General features: G+C 50.9%; 1 protein-coding gene across 1 annotated transcript; it reads right to left on the bottom strand.

The window, feature by feature from the left end:
- Nucleotides 1-1,949: 1,949 nt before the first annotated feature.
- Nucleotides 1,950-21,882, bottom strand: Prx (periaxin). Its single transcript, XM_057763221.1, has 7 exons — nt 21,829-21,882; nt 17,096-17,139; nt 16,905-17,006; nt 16,664-16,789; nt 12,464-12,620; nt 6,566-6,762; nt 1,950-5,991 (listed from the first exon to the last, which is right to left on the bottom strand). The coding sequence occupies exons 4-7, from the start codon at nt 16,688-16,690 to the stop codon at nt 2,122-2,124; spliced, it is 4,251 nt and encodes a 1,416-aa protein (XP_057619204.1). The 5' UTR covers nt 16,691-16,789; nt 16,905-17,006; nt 17,096-17,139; nt 21,829-21,882; the 3' UTR covers nt 1,950-2,121.
- Nucleotides 21,883-23,519: the final 1,637 nt, after the last annotated feature.

Here is a 23,519-nt window from a genome sequence, read left to right as displayed (position 1 = left end):
CCCAAGGGCTCAGAGAGCAGGAGAGAAGGGAGTCAGCAGAGAGATGATTCATCTGTAAGAAGTTTGACATTTTGGTAAGAAGCCAGGAGAAGGGAGAGAGAGGGAAAGCACTCAGGGGAAACTGAGGAAAGATTGCTGGTGTTGAGCGTGGTGGTGCATGCCTTCAATCCCAGCACTTGCAAGGCAGAGGCAGGCAGATCTCTGTGAGTTCGAGGCCAGCCTGGTCTTCAAAGTGAGTTCCAGAACAGCCAGAGAGATACAGTGAGACCCTGCCTCAAAGGAAGAAAGGAAGAAAGAAGGAAGGGAGGGAAGGAGGGAGGGAGGAGGAAAGAAGGAAGGAAAGAAGGAAGGAAGGAAGGAAGGAAGGAAGGAAGGAAAGAAGGAAAGAGGAAAGAAGGAAAGAAGGAAAGAGGAAAGAAGGAAAGAAGGAAAGAGGAAAGAAGGAAAGAGAAAAAAGATTGCTGTTTTCTAAAAACACAAATGCGGGGGGAGTCCACCACAGGTGAAGATGATTCCTGTCAAGTGTAGTGGAGACAAAGGGCTTCTTGCATGAGGAGCCAGTTGGGAAATAGGGCTGGAGTAGGCGAGAGCCCCTTGCTCTCATTTTTTATACTGGAAATGTTTATATGTGTGTAGGGGGTGTCTGTCTGTGTGTCTGAGTGCGCACACACACACACACACACACATGCACGAGAGGCAGGTAGGGCAGAATTGAGTTCTGTAGAAAAGACTTGGGGTTGGACTAGGATTGTACGCCACATAGAGGCCTAGATCCCAGCCAGTGAGTGTAAGGTAAGGGAAAGGGTGGCCCCCAGTCCCCAGGAGCTGAGCAGTGTTGGGCATTCTGGACCCTGGGACCCGATCCTAAGAGTGAGACAGGAACCAGGAGATGCCTCCTTGGGTGAGGCCCTAAGTGTACAGGGCAGTCAAACCAGACAGACAGGAAGGGAGGGTGGCGCCTGGCAGAGTGGCCTTCGTAGCACAGTCTGTGCTCCAACTCTTCTCAGAAGGCTGAGGCAGGATGAGTGAAGACAACGGAGGGGAGATCCAAGCCAGCTTGGGAAACAGTGAAATTTGAAATTAAAACTTAAGGGGTTGGATGTAGCTCGCTTGGTGGAGTACTTGTCCAGCATAGATGAGGCCCTGAGCTGAATTCCCAGCACCACATGAATTCCCACCAAGCATGGTGGCATAGACCTCCAATCCCAGCTCTTGGGAGTTGGAGGCACGCAGCAGACTCATCTTTGACTACATAGTTTGAGACTAGTCTGGTATATGAGGCTTTGCTTTAAAAAAAAAAAAAAAGACCAAGTCAAAGGGGTGGGGGGAGATGTTCAGTAGTTAGGGAACACTGGTTGCTCTTCCAGGGGACCTGGGTTCAATTCCTAGCACCCACATGGTGGCTCACAAATCTCTGGAGTTTCTGGCCTCCACAGGCACCATGCATATAATATACAAGGAAAACCCTCTTACAGATAAAATACTAAAAGTGCTTTTGTTTGTTTGTTTTTGTGTTTGTTTTTCGAGACAGGGTTTCTCTGTGGTTTTGGAGCCTGTCCTGGAACTAGCTCTTGTAGACCAGGCTGGTCTCAAACTCCCAGAGATCCGCCTGCCTCTGCCTCCCGAGTGCCGGGATTAAACTAAAAGTGCTTTTTTAAAAGCTGGAGCTATAGTTCTGGGGTAGAATACTTGGCTAGCATACACAAAAGCCCTGAAGGTCAATCCCCAAGCCACCAAAAGTAAAATAAAGTCCTGTTTATGAAAAGGGAAAGATGAACAAAAGTTCACTTGCTGAGGGCAATGGGTCCCCCAGGTCCATTCAACTAACATTGCATAAGCCTGGGGGGGCCACAAATAAGGAGACACACACACACACACACACACACTTGAGCACACACAGGAACCAGGACACATGGCAACTTTTGAATTATTTTATTCATGTAGCTTGGCTTAATATACAGGCACTTCTGCTAATGAGGCGTCCCGGGCCTCCGGCTCCTGCCTGAGTCAGTTGCCCATCTCAGAGCCTTCTGAGGATTAGTGCTAGTAATGTCACACACAAATGGGGAGTTGGGGTGGGGTATGGGAAGGCAAGAGGGGAATCCACCTTTGTCCAGGGCTTCAGATGGCAGCAGCCTGGGTTCCCTCAACCCTTGTGGAGCCCGGAGTTGCTGTTTCTGAAAACCCCACACTGGGCAGTCGGACCCTGAATCCACCTTCTTCCCGGTCCCTACTCCCACTCCGGGCCTTGGGGCTTAGGGACACCCTGGGAAAGCGGAATTTGGGTGACTTCTCCCCGACTGGGGACTTGGAAGTTGTTTCGCCCTCTTGTCCCTTAGAGACTTTGGAAGGGGAAGCCAAGCCTACACGAGGCAATCGGACCCTGACCCGACCCCGGCGACCAGAAGCTCCTTCCCCACCGCCCTCTTCCTCCTCCTCAGGGCTTGGAGAGCCTTCTCCGGAGACCACCTCACTTTGGCTGAAGCCCACTCTGGGCAGCCTGAGCTTTGGACTCTTGGCCTTTTCTCCGCCTTCCACTCCTTCCTTAGCCCTCACCAGACCAAACAGGGGCAGCCGAACCTTGAGTTTGTGTCCAGCATCCCCATCGCCCTCAACCACTTGGTACTCAGCATGGCTAATGACTGGGGAAGTGAGTTCCACATCAGGCAACGAGAGCTGGAAGGTGCGCTGTGCCCCGGGGTCCTCGTGCTCGGTACCCTCTCCTTTGCCTCCCACACCCAGGGTGGGCAGCTTCAGCTTCAAGCCACCCTCACTCTTGGCTGCTTCACCAGCCTGGGCTTCATGGCTCAGCCCGACATCCAGCTCTAGCTGGGGCACTGTGACTGTGGGCATCTTGAAGATGCCCTCACCTACTAAGAGATCACCCCCTGCCACCTGGGTTCCAGGCAGATCCAGCATCACCCGGGGCACCTGGACCCTAGAGCCTGCTGTGCCCTCTGCAGATGGAGCTGCAATTTCAGCTCCTGCCTCGCGAAAGCTGGTCAGTTCTACCTGGGGCAGTGAGATGCCCAGGGTGGGCACCCTTAGCACTCCCTCTTGGCCTTCTGCCACCGCCTGCCCAGTGGTGGACACCTTCAGACCTGATGGCTTGACTCCACTGGCGGCAGCTTCTACCTCCTGAGTTCCTGGTGTGACCAGTTCTACCTCAGGAATCTTAAGCTGACCAGCTATGGCCTCCAGTTTTTCGCCAGGGCTAACACGTCCATCCTCAACTTCTACTTCCTTCCCTCGGGACAGTCCAAAAGATGGCATCTTAAGCTTTGGCATCCTCACCTTCCCATCCCAGCCCCAGCCTTTTCCCTCAAGCTCAGCTTCCCCTGCCACTAGTACTTCAGCTTCCGAGTCCCGGCCCTTCACCCCAAACTTGGGCAGCGCAAATCTGGGCCCCTTGGGCTTGCTCTCAGCCCCTGCTACCTCCGCTTTGCCTGAGGGCAGATGAGCATCCAGGCTGAGCTGTGGGATGGACAGATCCAGGGCAGGCAGCATCCCTGCTTCCCCAGCTCCCTTCGCTTCAGCTTCGGTCCCAGTTCGAGCTTTGGGGAGTGAGATGGCAAACTTGGAGACCTTCAACTTGGTGGCTCGCCCAGGCCCCTCCACGTCGGCCTTGACTGCTTTGGGTCCCGAAAGTCCAAATTTGGTCAGAGAGAACTTGGAAGTGGGTTTGACTTTCAATTCTACCATTTCTAGCTGCTCTTTCTCAACTTCAGTTGTGGGCAACTGTGGAGTTACAATCTCCACAGAGGGCACCCGGAAGCTCACCTCTCCAACATCTGCTGCCACCCTGGGGCCCTCTGGCTTCTCCACTTTGACTGAGGGGGCTTCTTGGACTTGTCCTTCCAGGCCCAGGGCCCCAGGCAAGTCAAGCTCCACAGAAGGCAGAGAGAGGGAGGGGACGCTAACACGAGTCACCTCACTGCCCATCTCTGGCTGCAGACAGGGAAGGGTCATGTGTTTACCTGGAACCTCAATACCTGCCTCACTGGGCTTGCCCACCTTCCCTATCTTGGGCAAGGTCACCTTGGGCAACTTGAAACTAAATTCAGTCCCTTCTGCCTGCTCCACCCCTACGGCTTTTCTCTGCACCTCAGAAACTGTGGACAACTTCATCTCTGGCACCTTAGGAAGATGCACCTCTGGGACTTGTGGCACTTGAATTTCGGGCAGTCGCATGTCTGATACTTTAGGAAGCTGCAGCTCTGGGAGATGGACGTCGGGCACTGCCATCTCAGGCACTTTGGGCAGTTTTATTTCTGGAAGCTTCATTTCAGGAAGTTTCACGTCAGGCATTTTGATCTCTGACACTTTAGGCAGCTGAACTTCTGGGAGCCGAACATCGGGCACGGCCATCTCGGGTATCTTTGGGAGCTTCATCTCCGACACTTTGGGCAGCTGAACCTCCGGAAGTCGAACATCAGGCACGGCCATCTCGGGTATCTTTGGGAGCTTCATCTCCGACACTTTGGGCAGCTGAACCTCCGGAAGTCGAACATCGGGCACGACCATCTCGGGTATCTTTGGGAGCTTCATCTCCGACACTTTGGGCAGCTGAACTTCCGGGAGCCGAACATCGGGCACGGCCATCTCGGGCATCTTTGGGAGCTTCATCTCCGACACTTTAGGCAGCTGAACTTCTGGGAGCCGAACATCGGGCACGGCCACCTCGGGCATCTTAGGGAGCTTCATCTCCGACACTTTGGGCAGCTGAACCTCCGGAAGTCGAACATCAGGCACGGCCACTTCGGGCACCTTTGGGAGTTTCATCTCTGGGAGTTTCATCTCTGGGACTTTTGGGAGCTGTACTTCTGGGAGGTGTACGTCAGGTACAGCCATCTCAGGCACCTTCGGGAGCTTCATCTCAGGGACTTTGGGCAGCTGCACTTCCGGAAGGTGAACATCAGGTACGGCCATCTCAGGGATCTTTGGAAGTTTCACCTCTGACATTTTGGGCAGTTGTACTTCGGGGAGTCGCACCTCTGGAATGACTGCCTCAGGCACTTTCGGGAGTTTGACATCAGGAACCTTAGGGAGCTTCACTTCCGGCCCTTTGGGGGCCTTGACATCAGGCCCAGCTGCGCCAATGCCAAAAGAGGGCATCTTGAGGGTAGGTAGCTTCAGCTTGCTCTCAGCGCCAGCTTCAGGACCAGAGGGCCGGGGCTCCAGGAGAGAAAGCCCAAAGGTGGGCATTCGAAGTCTGGGACCCTTTGCCTTGGCCTCGGGGCTGCCCTTGACCACCTTGACTTTAGTAGCTTCCTTCCCTCGAACCCCAAAGCGGGGGAAACTGAGGCGGGGCATCTTCAGGGCCACTTCAGGTACCTCTCCTGGGGCCTCCACCTCCGTACCTGGCAAAGCCAGGTCCACCCCCACAGAAGGTGCTGCCACATCCAGGGTGGGGACTTTTATCACTGCAGCCCCTTCCTGGGTGTCCAGACATGGAAGTGTGGGAAGAGAGGGGAGGGTGGGGAGCTCCACTTGTGGGACCTGGATTCCTATGGCTGGGGGCTCCACAGCTGGTGCAGCTGGGGCTCCTAGCCCAAGGGTCGGCAGATGGAGGCCAAAGCCACTGGCTGCCTCTGTTGATGGGGTCCCCTTGGGAGCTGACACCTGAGGGACACCCACCTCAGCACTTGGCAGCCGAGGCCCAACTAGCTCTAGCTGAGGGGCTGTGAACCCAGCTCCTGTGGCTACCTCAGCCTCTGCCTTGGCCTTCCTTGGGGGAGGAGCAGCAGCAGCCATTCGTGCTACCTGGGCCTCTTCGGCCACTTCTCGGACACGTAGCCGAGGCAGCTGGAGACGTCGGCGGGCAGGGGCAGCTGGGACAGGCCCCTTGGCAGCCTCGGCTTTGAGACCCCGACGGAGTCGGGAGAACTTGGGAAGGGAGAACTCGACGTCAACTGGGGCCAAATCTGCAGGGGTCCCCAGGGCCCCTGGCACCATCTTCTTCTTCTTCACAGGGGACAGATGCTGGATGTTCTGAGGAGAGAGGAGAGAGGCAGGAGAGAGGAGGCTGTGGACAGTGGGAGGCTGGGAGTGGACAGAAAAATAAAACCCCACCTAGTATTATACCAGGCTGGGGATGTATTGGGGATACATTGCCTGTCTTGTCACTTCACCCCAGGAAGGCAATGACAGTCATTTAGAAACTCACTGTGAATGGACAGGGGTGATAGCAACAGGGACCCAAAAATTTAAGGCCTTTCCAACGTTCTCATTGTAGAGATGTGGAGACTGGTACCCAGAGAGGAAAAGAAACTCGGGTTGCTCAGTAACCCAACTGCCCTTAGGCTAGAATCTGGCCTTCTAGGAGGCCTCTGTGGCCCCTAATGAGCCTGGTTCGGATGGGCGAAAGCCACCTTCTGATTGGCGCATCCTCCTTCCAGGGGGCTGAGTTTAGGAGCAGTGAACAAGGGGCAGGGGGTGAATTAGTGTTGGGTTAGTGACAAGACAAAGGGATAAACTGGGCCACGATAGCAGGGAGTAGGGTTTACGGCTCAGAGACCGGGTCGCTGGGGCAGCCCTGGGCCGGGACCCGGCTAAGCACGCGTACCAGCTTGGCCACTTTGGCCCGCGGGCCCTTCATCTCGTAGCCAGACACCGTCCCGGGCCGCAGAGCCAGGTCCCCCGTGGGCACAGTGCGCTTCAGGCAGAAGGAGACCTTGTAAGGCTCGGCGCATTGCAGCAGGCGAAGCGCGTCCTCGTACTTGAAGTTCTCAAAGAACACGCGGGCACTCAACAGCTGGTCCCCTGCAAGCGAGGTAGAGGTGGGCGGGGAGTGAGTTCCCCTGGCTCCACCCACACGGGACACGCCCACTTCGTAGGAGTCAGCCAAGTGAGGCCCAGGCCCAGATTTTGACCTTGCTGATCTCTGCCTCTGGCTTGAGAGAGAAAATATCAGAGAAATATCAGAGGAACGAAGCTGGTTCCTTTGGCTTTGGTCCCGCTCCTTTACAAATTGAACCAATCAGGCCACTTATGGTGGACTGGATAGAGTAACATCCATCGCAAAGTAACATCCATGAGTGTCCGCAGGAGTTTCGTGTAGTTCAATTTACTATAATAGCGAAGGATGATCTAAAACCCCTGATCCTTCGGTCTCCACCTCAAGTGCGAAGATTACAGCCATTTGCTACCACTCCCGGCTATGGGTTATAAAGGTGATAGCCTATATGGCAGTTCCTTGCAGTCTGTCCCCCATATTCTTGAACGCATAAAAACACACTGTTGGGACTGGAGATGTAGCTCTGCGATAGAGCATGCTTGCCTAGCATGAAGGATGTCCTGGGTTCAGTCTCCAATACCACACATACATACAAAAAACACACTGGCAGACGTTCTTTGTCTAGCCTCTTCTCTCTGCTTCCCAGGGTGTGGGATTAAAGAAGTGTGTTGCCACCCTTGCTTTCTCTTGGCTTTTAATGTATGGCCCTGTATGTATGAGTTGGGCCAAAATTATCTCAGGGCCTGCACCTCGAGTCCTGGCTCGAATTTGAAGGATAGTCTCAAAGCTACCAAGTGAGGATGAGACAGCAAAATCTAGGTAGACTCCCCTCCAGCCAGAGGGAGGGCTTGGCTGTCTCTCGTTGGCTGGAGTACCCCTGTGTCATATGATGTCACTTAACCTATGTAAGTTGATGCTCACAGTAATAAACTGAGTTCCTGCTTTGTCTTGACTCCCTGTTGCATCTGATTGTCCTGCATGTGGGACTGAGGAATGGGCAGTTAGCACACTCACCTTTCCCTGGGAAATAAGGCTAAGGAGGCTTGGCATGTATGCCTTGTTTATGTGGGTACTCTTTGAGGTCACAAGAGGGCATCATATACCCTATAGCCAGAGTTACAAGTGGCTATGAGCCATGTGATATGGGTGCTGGGAACTGAACTAGGGTCCCCAGGAAGTTCAGCAAGCACCCTTAACCACAGAACCATTTCTCCAGCCCCTGTAACACTTTTTATTGTGTGTGTTTTAATATTTATCGTGTGTGTGTGTGTGTGTGTGTGTGTGTTCGCGCACATACACATGCTGCTTCCCACAGAGGCCAGGAGAGCGCTTCGTACCTTCTGGAACTGGAGTTAAGGAGGTTGTAAGCTGCCCAGCGAGGATGCTGGGAAACTGCTGGCTGCAGTGTCTTAACCACTGATCTCTCTCCAGCGTTTGTTTTTTGCTTTTGATTATTTGAATCTCTCCTTGTGTAGCTCAGGCTGGTCTTGATCTCTCACTATGAATCCATGGCTGGCCTCGAACTATCAATCCTCTGGTCTCAGCTTCCTGAATATTAGGACTATAGTGTCCCAGTTGGGAAATTTTGTGAAATTTAGCAAAATGTCGGCTTCTAACTGGGCAGTGGTGACACATGCCTTTAATTCCAGCACTTGGGAGGTAGGTGCAGGTGGATTTTCATGAGTCTGAGGCCAGCCTGGTCCACAGAGTGAGTTCCAGGACAGCCAGGGCTACATAGAGAAACCCTGTCTCAAAACAAACAAACAAAAAAGCAGCCTGGTGGTGCCCATCAGCATTTGGTAGGCAGAGACAGGCAGATCTCTGAATTTGAGGCCAGCCTGGTCTACAAAGTGAGTTTAGGACAGGTTCCAAAGCTACAGAGAAACCCTGTCTTGAAAAAACACTTAAAAAAAAAAAAGTCTGCTTCTTCTAACATCCAAGTTTATGTTTCCTTCCTTTATGCTCTCTTCTGCACCCCAATCTCTGCAGGGAATTTCTTTGGAACACTCTCCACCCCAGACAACAAACCCGTGAATGTCCAAGTCCCAAAAACAGCTATAGTATTTACATTAAACCTATACACATCCTCCCTGTACTTTAAACCGTCTCTAGGTGCCAGGTGTGGTGGTGCACGCCTTTAATCCCAGCCCTCTGGAGGCAGAGGCAGGCGGATCTCTGAGTCTAAGATCAACCTGGTCTACAGAACTACTTCCAGGGCAGCAAAGGCTACATGGAGAAACCCTGTCTCCAAAGAAAAAGGGAAAAAAGAAGCAGGGTAACCAACGCTTTTACTTAAATGCTGAGCCATCTCTTCAGCCTCCACCTTTTGTTTTTAATGGTGCTGGAGACAGAACCAGGGCCTACAGCATAGATGGACTAATGTTCTACCACTGAGCCACACCCCCAGGCTCTAACTTGCTGACTCTGGGTAAGTCCTCTATCACTGAGCCACAGCCCTAGTCCTCTTTCCAATTTTTGAAACAGGATGTTACTAAGTTGCCTAGGCAGGCCTTTAAATTTCCATTCTCCTGCCTCCTAAATAGTTATTTATTTTCTGAGACAAAGTCTCCCTAGGTGGTCCAGCCTCCTGCCCCAGGTTCCCAGGGGCTGCTAGGATGACAGGCCAGTACTAGGCCCAGCTCCAGATCATGTCTGATACAGTGTAAATGTCATATAAATGGTTGTCCCTTTGTTTTTAAAGATTTGTTCATTTTTACTTTATGTGTTCCATGCACATGACAGCACAGAGGCCCGAAGAGGGCTTGTGACCTCCTGGACAGTCGTGTCCCTGCACGGGACAGTTGTGAGCCACCATGTTGGTGCTGGGAATTGAACCCAGGCTCCCTGAATGATCAGCAAATGCTCTTAGCTTCAGAGTCCCCTCTCTAGCCCCTCAGCTGTGTTGCTTAGGGAACAGTGACAAGAGAAACGTCCAGACATGCTCAGTACGAGCCCCCCACCCTCTCACAGATATTTTCAGTCTCTGATTGGCTAAACTCTCAGATGCAGAACACAGACGGGAAGGGTGAATTGTCTACCCAGCTGTCCATCCACAGCTCCAGCTGGTGTGGAAGAGACAGCTTTGATCTAAGAGGTCTGATGGTGAATGCCTGTTTTCCCAGCCACCCTTGGGAGGCTGGGGCAGGAGAATCTTGAATCTAAGGCTAGCCTGGATCTCAAAAAGTAAAACCAAAAACCAAACAGCGAAGGCAGAGCTTTGATCGTGCAGCACTTGAGAGCCTGGTGACCTCTCTTTCTTTTGGATTCTGCTCAGGGCCTGGGCAAGCTTTTCCTGACAGTGTCTTCTCACCCTCTCTGAGGCTCTGCAGCACTTTAGTCATGTGACCACTTACTAACCGCCACTGCTTGCTTGGACTCTAACTTAAAAAGCCTGGTTTTCTCTCTTCCATTCCCTCCTCTCAGCCATTGCAAAGACTTACAGCTTGCTTGCCTTGGAGTTTTTCTCCCAGTCTGAAATAAAATTGTCCTTGAGTTTTAAAATAGACAAAAACACTTACACCCTGTCTTTCTCCAGTTATCACCAGGCTACTCCCTGTTCAGGTAAAAACTCCTGGGAGTACTAGAGATGAAACCTAGGGCCTCATCGATGCTGGCCAAGTGCTGCTTCTCTGCATACGTCACAGAATAAAAGCCATAGTCTGTATGAGCCCTTCAAAACTGCCCTTCCCCTGACCTCCTTACTAGTGTCTTCCCCCTATATTGTAAACGCCTTAGGTACAGCAACCTTGCTTTGTTTTGTTCGCCATTGTAGCCAAAGCAATAAGATGCTTCATAAAGAATTATTATAGAGGGGCTGGAGAGATGGCTCAGTGGTTAAGAGCTTTGCCTGCTCTTCCAAAGGTCCTGAGTTCAATTCCCAGCAACCACATGGTGGCTCACAACCATCTGTAGTGAGGTCTGGTGCCCTGTTCTGGCCTTCAGGCATATACATAGACAGAACATTGTATACATAATAAATAAATATTAAAAAAATTACTTAATTGGTAGAAACCTTGCCTAAAGCTGGGCAGTGGTGGCACATGTCTTTAATTCCAGCACTCAGGAGGACAGGCAGATCTTTGTGAGTTCAAGGCCAGCCTGGTGTACAAGAGCTAGCTTCAGGACAGGCTCCACAGCTACAGAGAAACCTGTCTCAGAAAAAAAAAAAAAAGCTTGCCTAGAATCCACCACTGAGAGGTTGGGAGCACAGTTCAGTCACAGAGTACTTGTCTAGCAAGTCCAAAGGCCCTGGGTTCCATCCCCAGTATGACAAAAATAAACACATTTTGTAAAAAAAAAAATTAAAAAAGAATAATTGTTACATGCAATACATAAGTCAAATCGGCTTCATCCATATTTCTTAAAATGTCTTTCATTTAATTATTTAATTAAGCTCTTCTCTTCACCTCAAGTTAACTCCACCCCTTTCTCCTGTCCCAATAACACATTAATTAGCACTTACATAGTGTTTACTGTGGGACACTTCGCTGTGTGCTGTTTTCAAAACCTGACTCATTTGAGCTACATAATAACCTCATGAGATCAGTGCTAATTATTCCCATTTAAAGATGAAAATATAGAGACACAGAAATATCACGAGGGTTCTGGGAGTCCAACACAGACAATGAACTGGCCTTAAATAATCACGGTGCCAGCTGGGCATGGTCACTCAGGCCTGTCATCCAAGCTACCCGGAGGCTGAGGCAGAAGGATCAAAAGTTCAATACCAATGGCTAGCAAGAAGGCTCAGTGGTTAAGGGTGCTCTCCGGTGGTGGTGGCTCAACCCTTTAATCCCAGGACTCGCGAGGCAGAGGCAGACGGATCTCTGTGAGTTGGAGGCCAGCCTGGTCTACAAAGCGAGTTCCAGGGCAACTAGAGCTGTTACACAGAGAAACCCTGTCTCGAAAAACCAAAAAAGAAAAAACCAAAAATAATGTAAGAGTGTGCTCTCTGCTCTTCCAGAGGATCCATATTTGTCCTGGCACCCACTTGGCGGCTCACAGGAATCCCGTGCCCTCTTCTGGCCTCCAGAGGTACAGCAGGCACAAGGCACACAGACGTACTTGGAGGCAAAACACCCACACAAATAAAATAATCATCTTTCAAGTTCAAGGCCAGCCAGAGTTATACAGGAAATTCAAGGATAACGTGACCACTTAGGAAGACTCTCAAAAATTTAAAAAGGAATCGGAAAGCTGGGCAAGGTGGTGCATGCCTGTAATCCCAGCTCTTTGGGAGATGGCGTCAAATCATCCATAGCTGTACAGCAAGTTCAATGCAAACCTGGCTTCCATGAGGCCCTGACTCAGTTTCCCGAGCCCCCCAAACAGCGAATGAGATGTAATTCAACGGTAGAGCGCTTGCCTGTCATGCTCGAGTAGGACCTAGATTCAGGAAAAGAACAAGGAAAGCCTCACCCCAACTTCTTAACCCCGCCTCCTGGCAAACAGGCCCACTTTCAGTTACATCCCCGCCAGGACTCTAGGCAGATACCTAACCACACCCACGCATGTCAGCCCCGTCCCCACTATGCCACAAGGCTCCGCCCCACTCCCATCACGCCCTAACCCAGCCGCCCCCCCTCCCCCCACGAGAAGCAGATTCCCAACTCCGCCTCCGCAGATCAGACCCGCCCCACCCCTCCAGGCCCCGCCCCCAACCCAAGGGCGATTCTTAACTCCGCCCCGAAGACCCGCTCCGCCTCTCCATGTCCAGGCCACACCCACCTTCCTGCAAGCTGAGGCTCCTGGCTGCAGGTGAATCCTCGCGCAGCTCGCGAACGAAAATTCCTTCTTTGCCGCCGCCCGCTACGTTGATACCGCTGACCCCCGTCTGCGCCTCGGTCTCCACGATAATCTCCACCAACTCGGCTCGTCTCAGCTCCTGTGGTGGGCGGCGAGGGGTTGCAATGACCCTCCAGGACCGCAACTCGCCCAGAGCTCGCCATGGCTTTCCTTCTCTTGCTCTACCCTCCTGCTCGCTCTCCGGGAGGGGCGGGGGGGGGGGATCGGGGTCCGGAGGAGCAAGGGTCGGGTCTGGAAGAGGAGGGGGTGCGTGGACAGAGCCGGATCTTGGAGTGCCTAAGAGGCATCTTTGAGAGGCTTATTCATCTTCTTTCCTATCTTCCTTCCTCCCTCTCTCCCTCCTTCCTTCCTTCTTTTCCTTTCTTCATTTTGAGATGGGATGAGTCCCAACCTGCCTTGAACTTGTTATGTAGACCAGGCTGGCCTTGAACTCACAGAGATCCACTTTCGAATGCTGTGATTAAAGATGTGTACCACCATGCCCGACCTTTTAAAAGATGTGTGTGTGTGTGTGTGTGTGTGTGCAATGTGCATATGCACATGGGTGCCTATGGCGGCCAGAGGAAGGATTGGGGTCCTCTATAGCTGAAGCCACAAGCAGTTAGTTGTGACAGTCCACCGTGGAAGCTGGAAACTGAGCTTAGGTCCGCTCACCTGTCCCCCTCATGTATTTATTATTTGTTTGTGGTAGGGTCTCATGAGCTTCTGGCTGGCCTGAAACACTACATACATCAAGCTGGTCTTTAAGTCACAGTGATCTGCCTGCCTCTGTCTCAGGATGATGACAGGTGTGCCCCACATGCTCACCACTGCCCTTACTGAAAGGGATTCCTTAGGCCTAGGCTGAGGCAAAGCTATCCAACCTCAATCACCCAAGTCCTGGGATTAAAGGCATAAGACAAAATGCCAACTCCAGGGATCCATATTCTTATTCTAAAGACCAGGCGGGACTTTAATAACTTTATAACTATCCTAGGGAATTAACCCAGTGGTAGAGGCCTTGCCTAGTGTGCACAAGGTTCTGGGTTCCATTCCCAATACAAAACCAACCAAACAAACCAAAACACATATATGAAATATTCCACTTGAGAGTAATTATTCCTATAGAACAAGGGCATACAGGATGGAAGAATGGGGCCTTGACCCCTGTGGGTTTGAATATGTGTGAGAACGCTGTTGTGGATTTTCTAACTCCCCCGGAGAGGGAATCCAATGAAGGGGTGTGTGGGTTACGAATGGCGACCGTAGCAGAAGTGGCATTCGTGGTATTTACCAGCCCTTGTTCCGGAACACTCTACAGGGTTCACATCTGCTTCCCAGTAGAGGAAGCGAGAGATCTGATTCTGTCTAGGAAACCACTTTGCTGTGTGCATCTGGGGCAGCCCTGTGCACGTCCTGAGCCTATTGCTATCCTGCAGTATTGAGTAATACGGGGAAGTATCTGCCTGTGAACAAGCGAGGATGAAACGGGGCAGGTGCAAGGCACTGAGACCATCCCAGAGCCCCGAGAGGGAAAAACAGGTCTAGACTAGATGCCCTGCTGCAGTGGCCTCAAGGGACTAGGGCAGGGCAATATGGAACCTAAGAGTTGGAGTGGGGCCGGGCAGTGGTGGCACATGCCTTTAATCCTAACACTTGAGCAGAGGCAGACAGATCTCTGAGTTCGACGCCAGCCTGATCTACAGATTGAGTTCTAAGACAGCCAGGGCTACACAGAGAAATTCTGTCTTGGAAAACCAAAAAAAAAAAAAAAAAAAAAAAAAGTCATTGGAGTGGGCTTCTGGGAGCCGCATAGTCCTTCGACTCCCCTATGGGAAGGATCTCATTGCGTCCCCCCATATTTTGGGGGAGGTCACAGGAAGGCAGTAAAACCTAGAAAGTTAAAGTAGTCTTCCTAATGGCACACAGCACATTAAACAGTCAAGCCTTGTCCTGGTATTCCACCCCGGGCTCTATAAGCAGTAACCCCCTTGCCTGCCCCCAGCCTGCATGGGGCTCCTTTATAAGTAGAGACACGTAGCCCAGTGCCCAGTGGAAGAAGTTAAAACTGCCAACATAATTGAAAAGCAATGACAGTCACTGAGGGCGTTCCCTTAGTGCCGGACTGTACAGAAGGCCAAAAAGTCAATCCTCAAAGTCCCCAGAGAGGTGGGGACCATTGCCCCATCTCACCAATGCGGGAGCTGGTTCTCAAAGAGGTTAGGTCACCCGCCTAGGACTGCACAGCCAAAGCAGTGTAGGATTAGACTTGCCCCTTTGGGTCCAAAGCCCTCTACCCTGACCCTATACAGCCTCACCTCTTCTTTCTAGGTTTGTTTTTTTGTTTGTTTGTTTGGATTCTGTGAGGAGCCACCCCTGCATACTCCATTACAAGATGGCGCCTGCATTCGGCAGCACCAACTGAAATTTCCATCCCTTGTTCTCTGCCTCTCCCGTGGCGTCATATGGGCTGACGAGCTGCAACCAGTCAGAGCGTGACACGTCGGAGGCGAGGACTATTAACCTATAAAAGGATTGGGCTTTGGTCCTCTGGGGTCTCCGCTCTGTAAGCTTATGCTCTCCCTCTCAAGACGCATTAAAGCTTTCTGCAGAAGGATCCTGTGTGTGCCGCGTCGTTCTTGCTGGCGAGACGGTTGCGCGGGACAGGATTCTTGTTTTGTTTTTTTGTTTTTGTCAAGACAGAGTTTCTTTGTAGCTTTGGAACCTATCTAGGAGCTCACTCTATAGACCAGGATGGCCTCGAACTCACAGAGATTCACCTGTCTGTAGGGGGCATATTTTGACACAAGGTCCTACTCTGTAGTACAGGTTGACTCTAACTCATAGTAGTCCTCCTTGACTACTGGGATGGTACGATGGGATCATAAGCATGAACCTGCGGATGAAAGATCTCTGTTCAGTTTTTAGTTTTGTTTTTTTTCAGGACAGAGTCTCACAGCTCTGACTGTCCTGAAACTCAGTATGAATAGCAGGGTGACCTTGAATTTATAGAGATCCACCAGCCTCTGCCTCTCAAGTGCTGGGATTAGAGGCCTGTGCCACCACGCCCAGCTATTTTCTAATTTAATTTAAAAAGATTTGGGGTGAGGGAGCAAAACAAAAACAAAAAAACACAAAACAAACAAACAAAAATTTATGTTCACTGGTGTTTTTCCAGATGTTTGTGCACCACACTGCCTGGTGTCAGTGGAGGTCACAGGAGGGTGTCATCTTCCTGGGACAGGAGTTACAGATGGTTGTGAGCCCCGTGTGGGTGCTGGAAATTGGAACCAATCCTCTGGAAAAGCAGTCAGTGCTCTTAGCCAGTGAACCATCTCTCCAGTCACGGGGTTTCTTTTCAAAGTTTTGGTTTTGTTTTTTTTTGTTTTGTTTTGTTTTGTTTTTTCCCGAGACAGGGTTTCTCTATGGCTTTGGAGCCTGTCGTGGAACTAGCTCTGTAGACCAGGCTGTTACATCCATTTACTTCTGTATGTGTATGTATATAGTGGTTAAGGGAATCAATTGTAGGAACTGGCCCTTTCCTTCTACCGTGGAGCTTCTAGAGATGGAACTCAGGTCAGCAGGCTCGGCAGCAGGCACTGTACCCACTGAGACATCTGGCTGGCCCCTCTGCTGGGTTTCATCATCATCATCAATGCCAAGGATTGAACCCAGAGCCTCGTGCATGTTAGGGTACTCTACCCCATCCCTGAGTGACACTTATTTTCTTCCTTTTTTGGGACAGAGTCTCACTAAGTTGACCAGGCTGACCTTGAACTTGAGTCATTCCGTTTCACCCTTCCAAGTGTTAGAACGAATGACAGGCCTGTGCCTCCAAGCCTGGCGGCACTCACTATTCACTCAGCTCTTCATGATCCACAGAATCAGTCGCTGGGAGGGTTTTGGTTGTTTTTTTTTTTTGAGACAGCGTCTCAGCTCAGTAGCCAAGGCTGACCTTGAACTTGGAAGCTAAAATGGCAGGCATTAAAGCAACCACACCTACCTGGATGCCCAACACTGTGCTGAGCATTTTACAGGTGTTCATTTCCCCTAACATTTACACTTTCCAGCTTAGAGGTGGGACACTGATGCCCAGAGGAGCCGGGACATGCCCCCTTGCCACCCTGGCCTGTGAACACTCACCTCAGCGCTGCGGCTCCTAGCCTCCATAGCTCGGCAGCCAGTCGCCTGGGCCTCAGGCTCCTGTTTCCTCCCCTCCTTCTGCTGTAGGACCGACTTCAGCTCCTCATGGAGCGGCTGCCGCTGAGCCTGGGGTACAAGATGGAGTCTTGAGGCATGGGGGGGATCGTGGGGTAGAGGTGAGGCTTGCTAGGGAAGTCAAAGCAAGAGTGGTATCAGGTGGACAAAGAGTAGGGTCCCTCACCGCTTCCTGGGTGCTGGTCTTTTCTCCTGATGCTCGGAGCCCCACTTGAGGTGACACACAACTGTGAGCAGGGATTTCACGCTTCCTTTGAGGTCTTGCTGCCTGCCAAGGAGAGACAAAGGGCCATGGGGCACCAGACAGGCCCAGGGAAGACAGAGAAGGAAGGGTATGTGGTACCAGCCAGCACTCACCTGAGGGTCACCTCCAGCTCCCTGGGCCTCCTGGGTCTGGGTCTCTAGGAAGAACGACATACACAGTAGTATTATTTCCTAGGCCCCAGTGGCTTCCTGAGAGCTGACCCTGTGCCCGTTCTGGCAATTCTTTGTCCACAAGTGCCATATAGTTAGTTCCAGGCCAGCTGGGGTACACAGCGAGTCCCTGTCTCAAAAGCCCTAATACAGAGCCAGGCCAGGTAGCCCAAACTTGAAATCCCACCGCATCTGATTTGTTCCCTGCTATGGGATCAAAACCAGAGCTCTGGGATTCAAGAGTGGCAGATTAAAGGTGCGCACCACCACCTCCTGGCTTGCTTGGCGCTTTCAGACAGGGTCTTCAGTAATGTTAACCTCGAATTCTCTACGTAGCTGAAAAAGACCTTGAACTCCTGATCTTCCATTTTAGCTTCCCAAATACTGAGTCACAAGCGTATGACACTGGTTTTAGTTTGCCAGACACCTGCTTTACTTCTGAAAATACATCCTCTCAGAGAGGCAAGGGAACTGATACCCATGTGGGACACACAAGCCAAGAAGGCATAGAGTCGTCAGCCTCCAGTCTGGCTCTTCTGGGGACACGGAAAAGGGGACTGTTCCTGAGCTTGGCCCCCACCTGGCATGCCAGCCCGCCAACCCCTGCCACACAGGAAAAGGTCAGGCACATGCGGCACATTCCCTTACACAATGGCCCATCTGCTGTGCCAGTCACATTCTGCCCCTGCCCACCCACCCACCGACCGCCACACAATGGCCCTTCATAGCTCACCACTGGGGCAGAGGAGCTCAGACGGTAAAACACTTGCTTAGCCTGCACAAAGGCCCTGGGTTCCACTTCCCAGCACTACATAAACCAGGTTTGGTGGTTCATAAGTATAATCCCAACCCTTGGCAAATAGAGAGAGGCAGGAAGATCAGACATTCAAGGCCATCCCTAAGCTTCATAGGCCAGCTGTGTGAAACTGGGTATCAAAACAGCAAACTTAGCTTACAATTGGCTAGGCAGGACAAACCTAAAACACACACACACACACACACACACACACACACACTGTAACTGCTCCACTGGCTGCCCCCCACAGTGTCTCAGAACTCTGTGTCTAAGCCCAGGCTTCCTTGTGAGCCCTCAGCTCTGGCATGTAACCTTGAAGACCTTCCCTAATGACGGCTTCCCTGTGAACCAGACCCTGGGCAGGCAATAACCTGGAATTCACCCTGAATAAGCTAGCTGCAAAGGCAGAGATCAACACTCAGAGAGGCCGGGCGGTGGTGGCGCACGCCTTTAATCCCAGCACTTGGGAGGCAGAGGCAGGTGAATCTCTGTGAGTTCGAGACCAGCCTGGTCTACAGAGCTAGTTCCAGGACAGGCTCCAAAGCCACAGAGAAACCCTGTCTCGAAAAATCAAAAAAAAAAAAAAAAAAAAAAAAAGACTCAGAGAGAAGTTACCTGTTTAGGGTCACATGACTAGGATGAGGTGGGGTAAAGACCTGTGCTTTTGACTTCTACTCGAGTCCCAATTTGTGACAGACAGCAAGAACTGAGCTGGGCGAGAGGGGTCAAAGTGAATAAACTTCAGAGGGACCTTGTTTGTGCCAGGCCTGGTTATGCAGCCTCGTGGGACCCTATTTACCAGCAAGTAAAGGAAAGTGGGAGACAATGTCAATCTGGGAGTGGCCGAAGACTCCTGTAATCAAATAGGATTATGAGTTAGAAGGCAGCCTGGGCTACATGAGACCGTGCCTCAAAAATACTAAAACATCAGGAGTGGGAGGCGGGAAGATTTATAGTTTATGACCAGTCAGGGATACATAATGAGTTCTGGACCAGCCTGGGTTACAGCATGTGACCCTGTCTCAAAAAAAAAAAAAAAAAAAAAAAAAGAAAAGAAAAAGAAAAAAAAGAAAGAAAAAGAAAATCCAATCCAAATGAGAGTCAATAAGGTCTGTGTAGCGGTAGATACCAAAGAGCGTGTTGTAGGCCACATTCTCCTTGCTCTGGGCCCAGGCAGTGAGGCTATACCTAGAACCTAACACAGGAAGTCTAGGCAGAGCAGGGGCAGCACGGTGCCCTCCCTCTTCATCTGTGCCCGGAACAGCTGCCCAGCCCAAGTTATATTTAGGCCACTGAGCCCTTCCTGAGCCATGTGCCCAGCTCCTGGGCAGGGGTGCAGGCAGCTTCCGTGGGAAATGCACCCTCCACAGGCACCCTTTGTTCTCAGCCCTGCCCAGCCCCCTAGGTAAGGAAGTTGGGGACCTGCTTCCTGGGAGTCCTGGTTTGTGTCACAGGAAGAGGGAGTGGAGTCCTCCTGGTGACTGTGGCCAGGCAGAACTTTCTGGATGTCAACAGTTCATTTCTTGAGGCACCACCCTAACATGTGCCTGAAATTCTTCCAAACTTTACAAGGACCCTGCGCCTTAAGCATTTACTACTGTGTACTAATGTATAGAAATATAATAATGTCTTAGGCAATGGTGGCACACATCTTTAATCTCAGTGTTTGGGAGGTAGAAGCAGGCAGATTTCTGGGTTCAAGGCCAGCCTAGTCTACAGAGTGAGTTCCAGGACAGCCAGGGCTACATAGAGAAACCCTGTCTCGAAAAACAAAACAAAACTATATGTAATATATATATATAAAATTTCTTTTGATTTGTTTTCATATATATATATATATATATATATATATATATATATATATATTTGTTTGGTTTTGGTTTTTCGAAACAGGGTTTCTCTGTGTAACCCTGGCTGTCCTGGAACTAGTTCTGTAGACCAGACTGGCCTCGAACTCACAGAGATCCACCTGCCTCTGCCTGCCGAGTGCTGGAATTAAAGGTGTGCACCACCATCGCCCAGCTTCTCATATACATACATGTATGTGTATAAATAAAATGCTGGGTATTGAACTCAGGGCCCCATGGTTGCTGGCCAAGCATTCTACTATTGAGCTACCTCTGAGCCCTCTACTTTTCTTTGTTTTTTTTTGGGGGGGGGGGTTGACGACACACAGGATCTCACAAACCCAGGCTAGCCTCTGGTTCCCTAAGTAACCAAGGATGAGCTCGAACTTTTGATCCTTCTTCTCAGACCTCCCTGGTTCTGGGATTACAGTCTCAACCACACCAAGTTTTATGGGGGCTAGAGCTCAAGCCCTTGGCCTGTTGTGCACGAGTCTAGGCTGACCTCCACCAACTGATCTATGTTTTCCGACATATTCCAGCCTTCTTTGTCCCTTTCATTTTGAGGCAGGGTCACACTAAGTTGCCCAGGCTGTCCTTGAAGTATGACAGACCCACACCACCAGGCTTAGATCTATTTGTACATTTTAGATGGAGGCAAATACTCGGCTCCCTTCTCCTAGGAGCTGCTGTCTACCCCATGTGTGATTCTGTCCACTCAGAGCTTCGACTTCCCCAAGCCACCTGTGATCAGCTACCGTCAGCAGTGGAAGCTAGGCCTGGTCCAGCTCATCCTGGCCTCTGGACACTGTCTATGGCCATAGAATGAGGCTGGGAGGAGGTGCCTAGGCAGTGTAGCCTGCAGTCCTACCTGCAGTCCCAGCACTGGAAAACTAAGGTTGGGGGATTGCGAGTTCAAAGTCAGCCAGTCTTTCTTCAACGCACACACACACACACACACACCCCACACACAAATATACACCACACAGTGGGCTCGAAACTTTGAGCCAGCAGATATGTATATGGTATATTATCTTGTCTATGGTAAGTGCTCAGTTAATATAAACTAGTTTCTGGCAATAACCGAGAGTGCAGAGGGAGGGGGCTATACATCTGTTTCTCAGATTCAGCTATGTTTGTATATTTGAGACAGTGTCTCCTGGTAGTCCAGGCTGGCTTCACACTCCCTAAGTAGCTGAGGATGACCTTGAACTTCTGGTCCTCCTGTCTCTTTCAACCTCTACTAGCTGGGATTACAGGTATAAACTACCACACCTGTCTTCCATACCCAGACTTTGTACCACAGTGGCCCCTAAGTTCCTCCCAGCCAACGGGGAACTTTTAGTTGAGGCACCAACTTTAGCTTGAGCCCAGCCTCCTACCAATGGGACTGTGCTACCATCCACCTTTCTCCTTCAAAGACCAAGAACCTTTTCCCCAGCAATTCACAGACTCCTCCATCTGAGCAAGGGAGCCTCCATCTGCCCATCTTACAGATGGAAAAGTGGAGACAAAGGTTGAAGTCTCTCACCTGAAGCTGCCCAGCAGGTGTAGTTGTGCACGCCCAGCACTCATGAGACTGAAATAAGAGAGTTGCTGGAAGTCCAAGGCCAGTTTGAGTTACATAGAAAGATCCTGAGATCGCGTCCCCAAAACCAAGGAAGGAAGGGCTAGAGAGGTAGGAGACTAGCTGGCAGAGCCTTGCCTAGCAAGCATGTGACCCAGCAATCCATCTCCAGCACCACACACACTCACATGGTGGCACATGCCTGTGGTCCCAGCACTTAGGAGCTGCAAACAGGAGGCCCAGAGGTTCAAACTTACATTCAGCTATATAAATTGGAGGCCAGCCTGGGCTACATGAGTTCAAAGAGCACTCCACCACCCAAAGAAGTTAGGAATTGAACCCAGAGCCTGGTTCCAAAGCCCATGAATTTAACTCTTCTGTGACTCTCCCTTCCCAGCCCCCCGCCCCCGCGCGCCCCCCAGCCTGTGTTCCTAGGGCTTCCGTGCCTGGCTAGCTGACCATTTCTTACCGTTGAGCCTCCAGACACCTGCAGAGCTCCTGGTCCGACTGGTCAGCCCCAGCCTTGGGCTGGGAGGGAAAAGGAATGGGAAGGGGGAGGAAGGGAGGGGCCTTGGCCATTGGCTGCCTTGTTGTTATGTCACCAAGGGGTGGGTGGTGGGGAACAAACATCCCCTTCTCTGAACTATATCCATCTGCAAGGGGTGGGGATATGAAAACACCAATCTCTCCTTTGCCAGAACCCAGATCTCCATCCCAGTTCTGGTTCAAGAATTTGCATACCACCCCCACTAGAAGACTCAGTACCCCACCCGAACCATCTAGGACCCAGGCCTAGCCCACATAATCCCTGAAACTCTCAAGACAACTTCCTAAACCGACTCCCTGATAATGTGGATTCAAACCACAGCTCAGGCACTCTGGCTACTTCATCAAACACAGGGCATTGCTGGGTCTCAATGTCTTCTTTGAAATCGGGATAGTAAGAATGCTTGCCTTGTCATGGAGTCAAATGGGTTTTAAGACCTAAACTGGGGACCAGTGAGATGGCTCAGCAGATGGAGGCCCTGACTATTAACACCAAGGACCTGAATTCAGTTCCTGGGATCACCTGATGAGAAGCAAGAACCAAGTCATGCAAATTGTCCCCTGACTGCCACACACACAAAGGTAATCCTTATGACACATGCACACACAAATAAATTTAGTTGAAAAAAAAATTAGGACCTAGAGAGATGGCAGTGGATAAGAGCACTGGCTGTTCTTCCAGAGGACCCAGGTTCAATTCCCAGAAACCACATAACGGCACATAACTGTAACTCCAGTTCCAGGGAATCTGACAGCCTCTCACAGAATATACACAGGCAAAACACCAGTGTACATTAAATAATAAATCTTTTAAAAAGATTAAAAGCGCAACGGTCTGAGCGCTGGCTGAGAGGTTGGGAGCGCCGCCCGTGGAGGCGGAGGTCGCCGGTTCGAATCCCGGCTTGTCTGTGTGTGTGTCTGTGTGTGCTTGTGACTGTGTGCGCATGCGTCATCACCAATAAATCGGGAAAAAAAAAGTTTAAAAAGATTAAAAGCTAAGGCAAAGACTGGAGAGAGGGCTCAGCAGTTCAGGTTCTTTGCTGTTTTTCTAGAGGACTCAAGTGTGGTTCCCATCCCCACCTTGGGTGGCTTACACGCTAGTTACTTCAGGTCCAGTGTATCCAACACCTCTGGTCTCGTCAGCCATCTATCTGCACTCTCGTATCCATGTGCAGACACTCTTACACAGAATTAAACAAATGCTTAAAAAAACCCAGGCGGTGGGGATGCATACCTTTAATCCCAGCACTCGGGAGGCAGAGGCAGGCAGATCTCTGTGAGTTCAAAGCCAGCCTGGTCTACAGAATGAGTTCTAGGTCAGCCAGAGCTACATTGTGACCCTAAAACATTCACAAAAGTAAATAAATAAATGGCAAGAAGGATAAATAACTTTTGTTGTTGTTGTTGCTTTTCAAGGGAAGCCTTGGCTACCTACTGAGTTTGAGGCCAGGCTCATGAGAGAATGTCTCACAAATCGCAAAGAGCAACAGCAACAACCCTGAGAGGACTAGATAGGCCTCACTTGGGGAGGAAGGTGGGGGGCTTTGAACCTGTCACCATAGGCTGGGCCTACTAGAACTCCAGGTTATTGTTTAATGAAATCACTGCTTAGGG

Source organism: Chionomys nivalis, chromosome 2 (assembly GCF_950005125.1).
Source record: "Chionomys nivalis chromosome 2, mChiNiv1.1, whole genome shotgun sequence".
Classification (NCBI taxonomy): domain Eukaryota; kingdom Metazoa; phylum Chordata; class Mammalia; order Rodentia; family Cricetidae; genus Chionomys; species Chionomys nivalis.
The sequence above is the reverse complement of the archived record's forward strand: the minus strand, read 5'-3'. Positions and strand labels throughout refer to the sequence as shown.